Genomic DNA, 12,229 nt, shown 5'->3' with positions numbered 1-12,229 from the left:
AACCAGGAGTTGATTTCATTGGCTGCTGACCCTGTGATCACTGTGAGGCAGAGCAAGGGGCTTATGGGTGAGTGGCATAAACGGTGAGAGTGGTGACTCATCGGTAGGAGACTAGTACTGGTACGGAAAGGGTTAACCGTCCCCCCTGCACAAACACCCTACCTGACACTTATCCCAAACCGCCCCCCCTTCCCCCGCACCTCACACAAACACCGTACCTAATGTCTAACTTTAACCTCCCCTCACCCTCTGCCGCCAATCACCATCCCCCACTGTAAGAAAAAAAAATGGGGGGGGGGGCACTGACATAGCATCCATTGAAATTGCGGTGTTGAGGGGTAATTTGGGTGCCCCCATTCCTGATAAATAGCAAGCTCTGCAAGTGCCCAAATTTCCCCTTATTGCCACTATTTCACTGGGCAACTATGGTGGCACCCTAACTTCCCCCGCTAGCGAGCACCCAAACTCCCTGCTGGCTGTAAGTGGTAATAATGGAACATTCTTGTCACACAATGTATACACTAGAAACCACTGTATTCCTTATGATCAATATCGCTATACTGCCCTCTAGCTGTGGACATATGTATGAACAACATGTTCATGTTTAAGGATTGATTAGTATAAATTCATGTTAAATATAATAAAACATTATGTTTAATTTTTTTATGTATAATTCTTACAAATTGTATGCAGTTTTTATTCTGCTTTCTGGACCTTCTTATCTTTTCCAACAGTTTGCATCAAAATCATCTGACCTCCAGTAACTGCCCCCACCTGTCCTCCGGGATAAGTAATAACCAGACTCTGCGGAAGCTGGACCTGTCTAATAACAATTTTGTGCGTCCTGAACTTAGTGTCCTGATGGCGGCTCTGACAACAAGCCGGATAGAGGAATTGCTGTGAGTATGTTACGGAGCAAACATGTATTGTACGGAAAAACCACAGTGTGCAGAACACTGACACTGAAACAAGTATTGAAGTGGTGTTTATTATAAACCTTATCATGCAAATAAGATGCAACCATATGCAAACAATATATACAGTGAATCACCCACAAACCAGACAAAACAGTGTGCACACATATTAACAAACCTATTTATGAGCAAATATACACAGAATATGTATATGTGACACCCATTGCAGTGACTGGAGGAGGGATTATGGGGGGATTGTGGCTGGTTTGGGGGTACATCCATACTGCAGCCCCCAGTACACCTGGCTCTGTGTATATGTGGCACCCATTGCAGTGACTGGGGGAGGGATTATGGGGGGATTGTGGCTGGTTTGGGGGTACATCCATACTGCAGCCTCCAGTACACCTGGCTCTGTGTATATGTGATACCCATTGCAGTGACTGGGGGGAGGGATTATGAGGGGATTGGGGCTGGTTTTGGAGGTACACCCATACTGCAGCCCCCAGTACAACTCGCTCTGTGTATATGTGACACCCATTGCAGTGACTGGGGAGGGATTATGTGGGGATTGTGGCTGGTTTGGGGGTACATCCATACTGCAGCCCCAGTACACCTGGCTCTGTGTATATGTGACACCCATTGCAGTGACTGGGGGAGGGATTATGGGGGATTGTGGCTGGTTTGGTGGGTACATCCATACTGCAGCCCCCAGTACACCTGGCTCTGTGTGTATGTGACACCCATTGCAGTGACTGGGGGGAGGGATTATGAGGGGATTGGGGCTGGTTTTGGAGGTACACCCATACTGCAGCCCCCAGTACAACTCGCTCTGTGTATATGTGACACCCATTGCAGTGACTGGAGGAGGGATTATGGGGGATTGTGGCTGGTTTGGGGGTACATCCATACTGCAGCCCCAGTACACCTGGCTCTGTGTATATGTGACACCCATTGCAGTGACTGGGTGAGGGATTATGGGGGATTGTGGCTGGTTTGGTGGGTACATCCATACTGCAGCCCCCAGTACACCTGGCTCTGTGTGTATGTGACACCCATTGCAGTGACTGGGGGAGGGATTATGGGGGATTGTGGCTGGTTTGGGGGTACATCCATACTGCAGCCCCCAGTACACCTGGCTTTGTGTATATGTGACCCCCATTGCAGTGACTGGGGGAGGGATTATGGGGGGATTGTGGCTAGTTTGGGGGTACATCAATACTGCAGCCCCCAGTACACCTGGCTCTGTGTATATGTGACACCCATTGCAGTGACTGGGAGAGGGATTATGGGGGATTGTGGCTGGTTTGGGGGTACATCCATACTGCAGCCCCCAGTACACCTGGCTCTGTGTATATGTGACACCCATTGCAGTGACTGGGGGAGGGATTATGGGGAGATTGTGGCTGGTTTGGGGGTACATCCATACTGCAGCCCCCAGTACACCTGGCTCTGTGTATATGTGACACCCATTGCAGTGACTGGGGATGGATTATGGGGGGATTGTGGCTGGTTTGGGGGTACAGCCATAGTGCAGCCCCCAGTATACCTGGCTCTGTGTGTATGTGACACCCATTGCAGTGACTGGGGGGGGGGGATTATGGGGGTATTGTGGCTGGTTTGGGGGTACATCCATATGGCAGCCCCGTTCTCCTGGCTCTGTGTATATTTTTGACAAATAAAAGACAGTAGACTAGATTGGGGGTGTAGAATGTACTTTAGTTCAGGTTAATTACTTATTAATGACTGATCACTTGATCTTATTAAAAGAGTAAAAGGGGTAGGTTTATTTATAAATACATGCAAGTTGAAGTTATGGCCTTTTAACTATATATCCTGTCTGGGCCCAAACTCTCCCCCTGCAGCGGTGAACAAGGCTGACGTTCTGCAGCATTTTTTAAGGCTAAATGCCAGGAAAGCCTCAAGACCTGACAGAGTGTCATCAGCCTGCCTGAAAACCTCTCCAATTCTCTCCTCCATTTTTCCCTTCAGGAAGGGAAAGTCCCTGCTTGCTTCAAGAGGTCCACAATCATCCCTGTAATCAAAAAGCAAGGAGTTTCTGACCTCAACAGCTTTAGGCCCTTGGCCCTCAAGCCTGTCTTCATGAAAGCTTTTGAAGGTATGTTGCTCTCCCTCCTTAAGCTCTCCACCGAGGCCCTGCTGGACCCGCACCAGTTTGCGTATAGAGCGAACAGGTCCAGCAATGACACCATCAATATCTACCTGGAGCACGTCAGTGATCACCTGGACAGACCAGATTCATACGCCAGGATCCTCCTACTGGACTTCAGCTCAGCGTTTAACACTATCAGCCCCAAAATACTTCAGCTGAATCTTGCCATGCTCAGGGTCCATCCTTCCCTACATCTGTGGATCACAGAATTCCTCATCAAAAGATCCCAGGTCATCAAGCTAGGCACCATCTCCTCACAACCTTGGATCACCAACACAGGGGCCCCACAAGAATGTGTCCTGCTGCTGTTTCTGTTATCCCTGTATACGAACAACTGTAGCTCAACAGTAGACTCTATCAAAGTAGGCAAATTTGCTGACAACACCACCATAGTTGGTCTCGTCATCAAAAATGACGAGAAGGAATGCTGCCACCAGGTCAAGAGTATCTGCCACTGGTGCAGGGAGAACGGGCTGGTCTTAAACACCGCAAAACTGTTGAGGTGATTGTTGATTTTAGAAAGCACGATTCCACCCCACCTCTGATCAGTGTTGAGGGCGAGGAAGTTGAAAGAGTTCTCTGTGTCTTCCTTCAGGGCTCACCGATCACCAACGACCTGAGGTGGAAGGCCAACACTACCTCCACATGAAGGAAAGCCCAGCAGAGGCTCTTCTTCGTCCTCCAACTGAAGAAGTTTGGTATGGCCCAGAAACCTCTGACAAGCTTCTACCCCGCTACAATTTAATCTATTCTCTGCTCTTCTATCCTGGTCTGGTATGCTGGTGACAGACACAAATTGCAGAGGGTCATCAGATCAGCAAAGAGAATCATCTGGAAACTTCTCCCCACTCTGGACCACATCTACCAGTCCAGATTGCGCTCCAGAGCATTGAGGATCGTCAATGATCCCTCACACCCAGGCCACCGCTTCACCAGTTGGCTCCCTCCGACCTTCAGTCCACGCTCTCCCTCCCTTCCTAGTGCCGCCCCCCCGCCACTTTGCCACTTCAGTTGAATATTATCATGCTTGCTGATACACATAGTACATGGATGTGTTGAAGCCTTTGTGTTTAAATTGAGTGTTTCTGTACATTATGCCACCTGGCTTTCTCTGCATGTGAAAAGTTGTTCTGTTCCTTCTGTTGTATTCTGTGGGTCCTATCTGTAACGATTGGGTGCTGCAACTCAGACGTCTGATTATAAGTGATCTGCAGAATCACCAATAATGCAGACGCTATACCTGATTATGTGGTGATCTGCAGTATCACCAATAATACAAGTATAGCATGCAGAATACAAGGTGAGTAGTGCTTGATGCAACAGTAATTGATTAGTTTAATGGGACCTCACCAGAGGAGCTGGTGGGTACTAACAGAAACAGTAACTGAATAGATTTAACTAAACCTCACCAGAGGAGCTGGTGGGTACTATCAGAAAGAGCACCTCACCAGTGGCTAGGGCCTACTGGTGAGTAGAGAGGTCAGACAGGCAAGGTTCGGTAACAGACAGGCAGAGATAGTACAAAATCGGCAGGCAAGAGAGTAGTGAATATCAGGCAGAGGTTCAGCAACTAAGTCAGAAAGGCAGAGGTACAGAAGAGAGGTACAGAAGAGTTTAGCAATAGCAAGGTCAGAGAGTAGCCAGAATCATACACGGGTTATCAGAATACAATGTAACAATAATTAACTATAGATAGATGTATATCGCAAACACTGCATATACATCTATCATCAACAGGAACCTCAGTAGGTCTGAGTGCTAACACGAGTGTATTCACAACAGCAGACGAGTTGCCAATGATCTGTGAAGGCTTAAGAAGCCGAGGAGAGCCCAGCGCCATGCCCCTTAGCAATCAGCCAATCCGAGTGGCGCGAGTCATTCCTGACGTCAGCCGACCGGCAGGTCAGCTGACGCGCCTTTTTCCAGCATAAAGGTCCTGTCTCCGCGCCCACCTGCGCAATACAAAGACCCTATGAGCAAGAGACAATGCTGTTCCCGGCGTGCTAGACGCCGCTGGAACGGATGAGGCTTGTGAACAGGGAACAAAGGCGGCTGCGGGTATAGCATGCGTATCCGCAGCCGCCAAGTTTGCAGATGTTACACTATCCTACTTGTATCCTGTATGTGCCAAGCCCAATTCCAGGCATGACCCAGTCATGCTTGGAGAAATAAAGATTCTGATTCAGTGTAATAAAAATACTTCTGGGGACAATGGTATGGTTAGGAAATATATTTTTGTGACCGTAGATGAACATGTTTCTGGTACAATGTATGGGGACAATATATTATTTGGAAATAAAGGTGTACTTTTTCTGCTTTGGGTTATTTTGTGTCCCTAATGGCATACATAAAAAAAAAAAAAAAGCTAAGTCACTGATTTAGGCCCGGTTCACATTAGTGGTGGCCGTCCGGAATCGCCGTGCCGGAGCCGGACCGCTTGCAGAACGGACGGAACGGACGCACGGCATAGCAATGAAAGCCTATGCGTCCGTTCACATGCGTCCATTCTGCCGGACCGGAGCCGGACCGGAGCCGGACCGGATCCGGACTCCGGCGTCCGTTCCAACATGCGCTATTTTTTGGTCCGGCTCCTCCGGCAGCCGTATCCGGAGCGGAGCCGGACTGCACCATCCGGCCAATACAAAGCAATGAGAGCCGGAGAGCGCACAACACACTGGCTACAAAAACCGGACGTTCTACCCCACTTCCTATGCATTTTGGATGGGGACCACATGGGCCCAGCGTTCAAAGAGTGGGGCAGCAGCGATTTCATGCTGGAGCTCTTTTTGGCAGCAACATGTCTGATATGTCTGACAAGGAGGCGAACAACGGGAAGGAGAGAATTCCCAGGTTTACGAGTAAAAAATGCCTGGATCCATGGTCCCAACTGCAGTCTCTGTATCCACGGATAGTCTCCACACGTCCACCTGTCTCCAACAATGACCCCAGACCCTTCTGCTGACCTCCCAGACCCCAGGTATTTACAGGATGTTATCTCCTTAAGAAACCGGATCCGGACCGCAACCGTGTTCACACCGCACGGAAACCGGATGCAAACGGACCGGATCCGGACCGGATCCGGATAGGAACCATACGGATCAGGTCCGGTCCGGATACGGTGCGGTCCGGACATCCGGTGCGGTTTTTACTAAACCGCAAGTGTGAACGGGGCCTTACCAGGAAATGTTTTGGGTTTTTTTTCCCCCTTTTTTTTCTTTTTACTTTCACTTCGTTACGTTCCTATGAATGGACATGGCCCCTGATCGGGGTCATGTCCATTCTTTACAGGCACTGCTGTTGGTTCGGGGAAGCCTTGCTTCCCTTCCCCAGCCAACAACACAGAAATTCTGCCGGGTAAGAGAGGGAGTCGCACGGACCTGCCGCTTAAACACTGGACACGTATACGCATCTAGTTAGACTTAAAGCTAATGGGAACCCTTATTGAAATAAAAAAAATTCAGCTACTCACCTAAGGAGAGGGAAGGCTCGGTCCTATTGAGCCATCCCTCTCCTCTCCCGGTGCCCCGGTGCTGCGCTGGCTCCTCCGTTCACATCCCCCACCGAGGGGATTTCGGAAGTCTTCGGGAGCTGAGTCCTCCCGAAGACAGGCGGCGCACACGTGAGTGCGTCATAGAGGGCGCGCGCACGTGCGCAGTGTAGAGCGGCCCGTCTTCGGGAGCACTCGGGCTCCCGAAGTATTTCCTAAGCCTCCCTTCGGCCGGGAGACAGCGGTATTTGACCGAAACGGTCGGATACCGCTAATGCCGCTATGGAGGAGCCAGGACACCAGCGGGCACCGGGAGAGGAGAGGGAATGATCTATGGGACCCAGAGCCTCCCTCTCCTTAGGTGAGTGACTTTTTTTTTAATACGGGTTCCCATTCACTTTAAGCAGCGCCTATCTGGACTATAGTCGGCCAAATTGAAATGGATAAAATATCAGTGATCTTTACTGATATTTTACTATGGCTAAACCTAACCCTCTCACACAGAACCCATCAATACTAATGTCTATCCCTAAGACCCCCCTGGTGGTGTCTAACCATTGGCCCCTATTATAAAAGCCCTAATTTTTGGCAAAACCCAGAAATTTTGGCACATGGAGGTGCCTCATAGAATTGCGGTTTCAGAGGCATGCCGGTATGCAAATTGCTCAGTGCCCACCATGCACTGCTGCAGTTTGCATATTGGCATGCCTCAGTGCCCGTATTTCTATCAGTTGTTCCCGTACACCCAAATTTTCAGGTTTTTTTTTTATGCAAGTTACAGCTTTGATAATAGGCATCTATGGCAGCATAATTTTTTCCATAAGGGCTCTAATGCGCGTTTTTTCCTTGCTTCGGTCCTCCTGTGAGAGTCAGCCTGCAGTGTGAAATGACCTGAGCCCACTTCCAGCTGCTGCCTGTTAGGCCTTGTTCACAATATAAATCGCAAGCGCTGAGCGATTTATTGATTTTTTTTCCCTGCGCTTAGAAAAGTGCTTTTCTTAGCGCTTTTGCTGAGCGAATGAGATTTTCACCTCCTGACATCAGTCAGGAAGTGAACTCTTTGACCTTTCACTCTAAAAGCGATCGGGATATCGCTTTACAAATCGCTGTTTCAAGCGCTTCACAATTCCTTTATAACTTCCATTGAGCCGAAGCGCTCAGAAAATGGTACAGGCAGCGCTTTTGCGATAGGAAAGCAATCGAATAGCTCTCATGTGAACACTCTCATAGGGAATCATTGCACAAGCGTGTTTCTAAAATCGCTAGTGCTTAAAAAAATTCACAAACGCTCATAGTGTGAACAAGCCCTAAGTGGTAATAATGTAATATTCATATTCACATAACATAGACACATAATTCAATTAAAAAAATACTATTTTGTTATGGAAAGAAATGTATGCCCTATAAAAATTACAACTATGCGGCCCTGTAGCAGAGACCTTATGTGTCCATTACAGCTGTGCGGCCCTGTAGCAGAGACCTCATGTGTCCATTCATATAACCAGGAGAAAACATACATGTGATGCAGTTTCAATAATTTCTGTTAACATTCTTCTCTTTGCCTCCAGCTTGTCATATAATCATCTGACCTCCCGTTCCTGCCCCCACCTGGCATCCTGGATAAGGAATAACCAGACTCTGAGGAAGCTGGGCCTGTCTGGTAACAGTCTGGGGGGTCCTGATTTTAGTGTCCTGATGACGGCTCTGCCAACAAGCCGGATAGAGGAATTACAGTGAGTATAACAGCCCTGATTGCAGCAGAGATCAGAATTATTTCATCACTGTTTTCCATTCTCACATTCACCAATAGTGACATCCAGGTTTAACCTCCTGGGCGGATTGCCCGACACAGTGTCAGTCAAGGAAAACTTGCTGAAATCAGTATGCCTGACATACAGATTTTCTACTAAACTGTTGGCCCCTGGAGTAAGTTAACTAAAAAGAATAAGAATAAGCAAGCTTTCGGCTTTGCAGCCTTCGTCGGGCTACATCCTGTTAGTTTGCAGGCTGACGGTACAGACAGCTTTATACATGATGCAACATCAAAAGGGGATACATAGATTTTTTTCAAGCATGAATACATGTCATTAATATGCCTTAAGTGAAACAGAACATCTAAATGGGGTGGAAGGTTGTTAGCTGAGATAAGAATCCTTGTTTACACCATGTTACCAGACCTGGGAGTTGGACTGTCACAGAGGCATTGTAAATTCTGAGTTCACAAGTTTAGCTATATAGGCTGAGAAAGAGTTTGGCATTAATTACCCTTAGCCTCATACCAATATAAAACATTTTTGTCCCTATTCAAGCCCTTGTCCACAACTTTGAACCTATTTATAAATTTTGTTTCTGCTATTAATCGATCATTTGACGTTTTGAAGCCACCCTTTAGGGCAGTGACACGAAGATCATCCATGCTGTGTCCATTGGAAAGTGTGTAGCAACTGGGAGTCCAGATTTGGTATCATTAATAGTGTGCCTGTGTCCATTCATATGTTTGTGCAGAGTTTGTCCAGTTTCTCCCACGTACATAACATTGGGGCATTTAGCACACATGATCAGATATACCAGATTGGTGGAACCACAGGAAAATGTACCTTTTACCCTGTACTCCTGTTGTAAGCCTGGTATTGTTAGCCTGTCAGTGGAGTAAATGTGTCTGCAGGTCCCACACTTTTTCTGTCGACAGGGTGATGTTCCGTTTTGTTGTAGCCTATTCAAAGAGCTCCTGACAATCATCTGTTTCAGATTGTGTGGTTGCCGATATGACAAGAGTGGAGGTTTAGGGAATATCTTCTTCAGTCTGTGATCCTTGTGTAAAATGGGATGTAGTTCCTTAGCAATCCTCCTTAAGATTTCCAGGTGTGGGTTGTAGGTGACAACCAAAGGGACACGTTCCTCTTTCTGGTTTTGCTTATATTTCAGGAGTTCAGTCCTGGGGATGTTACTGGCTTTCCTGATTTGGGCCTCAGTCATAGGAGGACTGTGGCCTTGTTTAATGAAAGTGTTCTTAAGGCGATCCAGGTGCTTGTCTCTGTCCATCCTGTCAGAACAAATCTGGTTGTATCTTATGGCCTGGCTGTAAATTATAGAGTTCTTAATGTGCTTGGGATGAAAACTGTCATATCTTAGGTATGTGGGACGGTCTGTAGGTTTGCGATACACAGACGTTTGTAGGTTGTCACCCCTGATGTATATGGTGGTGTCCAGAAAGTTAATCTCTGTGTGAGAGTAGGTAGGTTTCAATTTGATTGTAGGATGGAAGGCATTGAAGTTCCTGTGGAACTGGAGAAGATCATCCTTACTTGCGGACCAGATGATTAAAATATCATCAATGAAGCGGAAGTAGGCCAAGGGTTTTATGCGACACGCATTGAGGTATTCCGCTTAGATTTTGGCTATGAATAGATTTGCATACTGTGGTGCGAATCGCGAACCCATTGCCACGCCCATCTGCTGTAAATAGAGGTCCAGTCCAAAAGTGAAATAATTATGAGTGAGAATGAATTTGATCAGTCCAGTAATAGGCTTTACAGGTATGCCCTGACCCTGAAGATATTTACGACAGGCCGCAATACCATCATCATGGGGAATGTTCGTGTACAGGGACTCCACGTCCATCGTGGCCAGTATGGTTCCCTCAGGTACTGGGCCGATGGCTGTCAGTTTGTTCAGGAGGTGGGTGGTATCCAGTATGTAGCTGAGTCTTTTACAGACAAGAGGTTTCAAGATGTTTTCCAGCCACCCTGAGATGTTCTCTGTAAGAGTTCCGCTCCCTGAGATTATGGGCCTGCCTGGGTTTCCCTCTTTGTGGATCTTGGGAAGCATGTAAAAGCAGGCTGTTCTAGGCTCTTCAGGGATAAGGGTCCTTAAATGTAGTCTGATGTTTGCAGGCAATCTGTTAACCATCATATTAAGTGCCATCCTGTAGCCTTTTGTGGGGTCCCCCTGTAATTCGGCATAGTGAGTGGTGTTGGATAACAACTGGATGTAGTTACTGGTGTTCATGATGACTATGGCACCACCTTTATCCGCTGGTTTAATCATAATGCCCTTATTCTCCTTAACCTCCCTAGCGGTATGGACAGATATATCCGTCCATAAAAACATGCTGTGAACAGTATAAACGTGCATACACATCACTACTCTCCTGCACTGTATACTAGACCCTTTCTTGACACATTTTGGCAAGTTACAGGGAAAAAACTATGTGATCAGTGTGGTCAGGTGATAGATATGTAAAGGGGGCCATATATCTAGCAATTTTTGCAGCTAGATCGACCGTCCGATTCAATCATTTTACAGAATGTGATGTAAATTGGTGCTGTGACAAGCTTGTCCGATCGAGGATTTGACAGATTTCAGGCTGATATTGGTCAAAAATATCGACCAAGAAGGCTGGAACATCCAGGGTCGACATGGCCCAGTGGGTGTGTGAGGTTAACAACATGTGATATGGGGTTGAAACCCCTGGCCACTGTCTCTTAAATGTAAATGTGACCCCCATTAAAATACCTTACCTGTCCCTTGTCGTCCACCGTGACAATGGTGCCCATACATCTTCTGCATTGGCACTCCATGTGGGTAAGGGGGCATAGTATGTGGGGAGCATGAGTGACATCACACAAGCACCCTATGTGCTGTATGCCGGTTGCCATGTTGGGTACCAGTGCGAAAGCGAATGATGTATGGACACCTTTGTGTCATATTTTCATATGGGGGGGGGCATTGGGCACATAGAAGCGGACTTACAGTATGTTTATGCTATTGACAGTGGAATTAAAAAGAAAAAATCAAAGTTACAAAGCACAAGAAAGAAATATAATTTCCATTCATATAAAGTAGACAACATAAATGTGTTGTAACTTTAATCTCATTTTATACAGATTTTTGGTAACACTTCTCTTCTCCCACAGTTTGCAGCATAATGGTCTGCCCTCCAGATCCCTCCCCCACCTGGCAACCGGGATAAGGAATAACCAGACTCTGAGGAAGCTGAACCTGTCTAATAATGATCTGAGGGGTCCTGAATTCAGTGGCCTGATGGAGGCTCTGCCAACAAGCCGGATAGAGGAATTAGAGTGAGTATAACAGTCCTGATTGCAGCAGAGATGAGCAGAATTATTTTATCACCAGTTTTCATTCTCAAATTAGTGACATCCAAGTTTGCCGTTAGGCTTGAAGAACCTATGCTGCCCTAGTAGGTGGCCCCTGGATCCCCCATGGCAGAGTAGAACAGTGGACAGCAGTTCAGTGGGATGCATACATTTGGGCAACCTTGTTCATCTTCATGATTTTCCTGTATAAATCGTTGGTTGTTGCAATAAAAAAATGTCAGTTAAATATATCATATAGGACACACACACAGTGATATCTGAGAAGTGAAATGAAGTTTATTGGATTTACAGAAACTGCGCAATAATTGTTTAAACAAAATTAGGCAGGTGCATAAATTTGGGCACCACAAAAAAAGAAATTAAATCAATATTTAGTAGATACTCCTTTTGCAGAAATTACAGCCTCTAAACGCTTCCTGTAGGTTCCAATGAGAGTCTGGATTCTGGTTGAAGGCAATTTTGGACCATTCCTCTTTACAAAACATCTCAAGTTCATTCAGGTTTGATGGCTTCCGAACACGGACAGCTCTCTTCAACTCAC

At 46.8% G+C, this 12,229-nt stretch overlaps 1 protein-coding gene across 4 annotated transcripts in view; it reads left to right on the top strand.

Moving 5' to 3' along the window:
• Positions 1-12,229, top strand: part of LOC137532562 (NACHT, LRR and PYD domains-containing protein 12-like) — a 213,506-nt gene that overhangs the window by 171,181 nt on the left and 30,096 nt on the right. For all 4 annotated transcript variants that reach the window (XM_068253228.1, XM_068253218.1, XM_068253199.1 and 1 more), the window contains 3 exons: positions 735-899; positions 8,140-8,304; positions 11,488-11,652. In XM_068253228.1, coding sequence (XP_068109329.1) covers positions 735-899; positions 8,140-8,304; positions 11,488-11,652 — 495 coding nt within the window. The remainder of the gene's footprint in view (positions 1-734; positions 900-8,139; positions 8,305-11,487; positions 11,653-12,229) is intronic.

This window comes from Hyperolius riggenbachi, chromosome 1 (genome assembly GCF_040937935.1).
Source record: "Hyperolius riggenbachi isolate aHypRig1 chromosome 1, aHypRig1.pri, whole genome shotgun sequence".
In the NCBI taxonomy this organism is placed as follows: domain Eukaryota; kingdom Metazoa; phylum Chordata; class Amphibia; order Anura; family Hyperoliidae; genus Hyperolius; species Hyperolius riggenbachi.
This window is presented reverse-complemented; position numbering and strand designations above follow the sequence as displayed.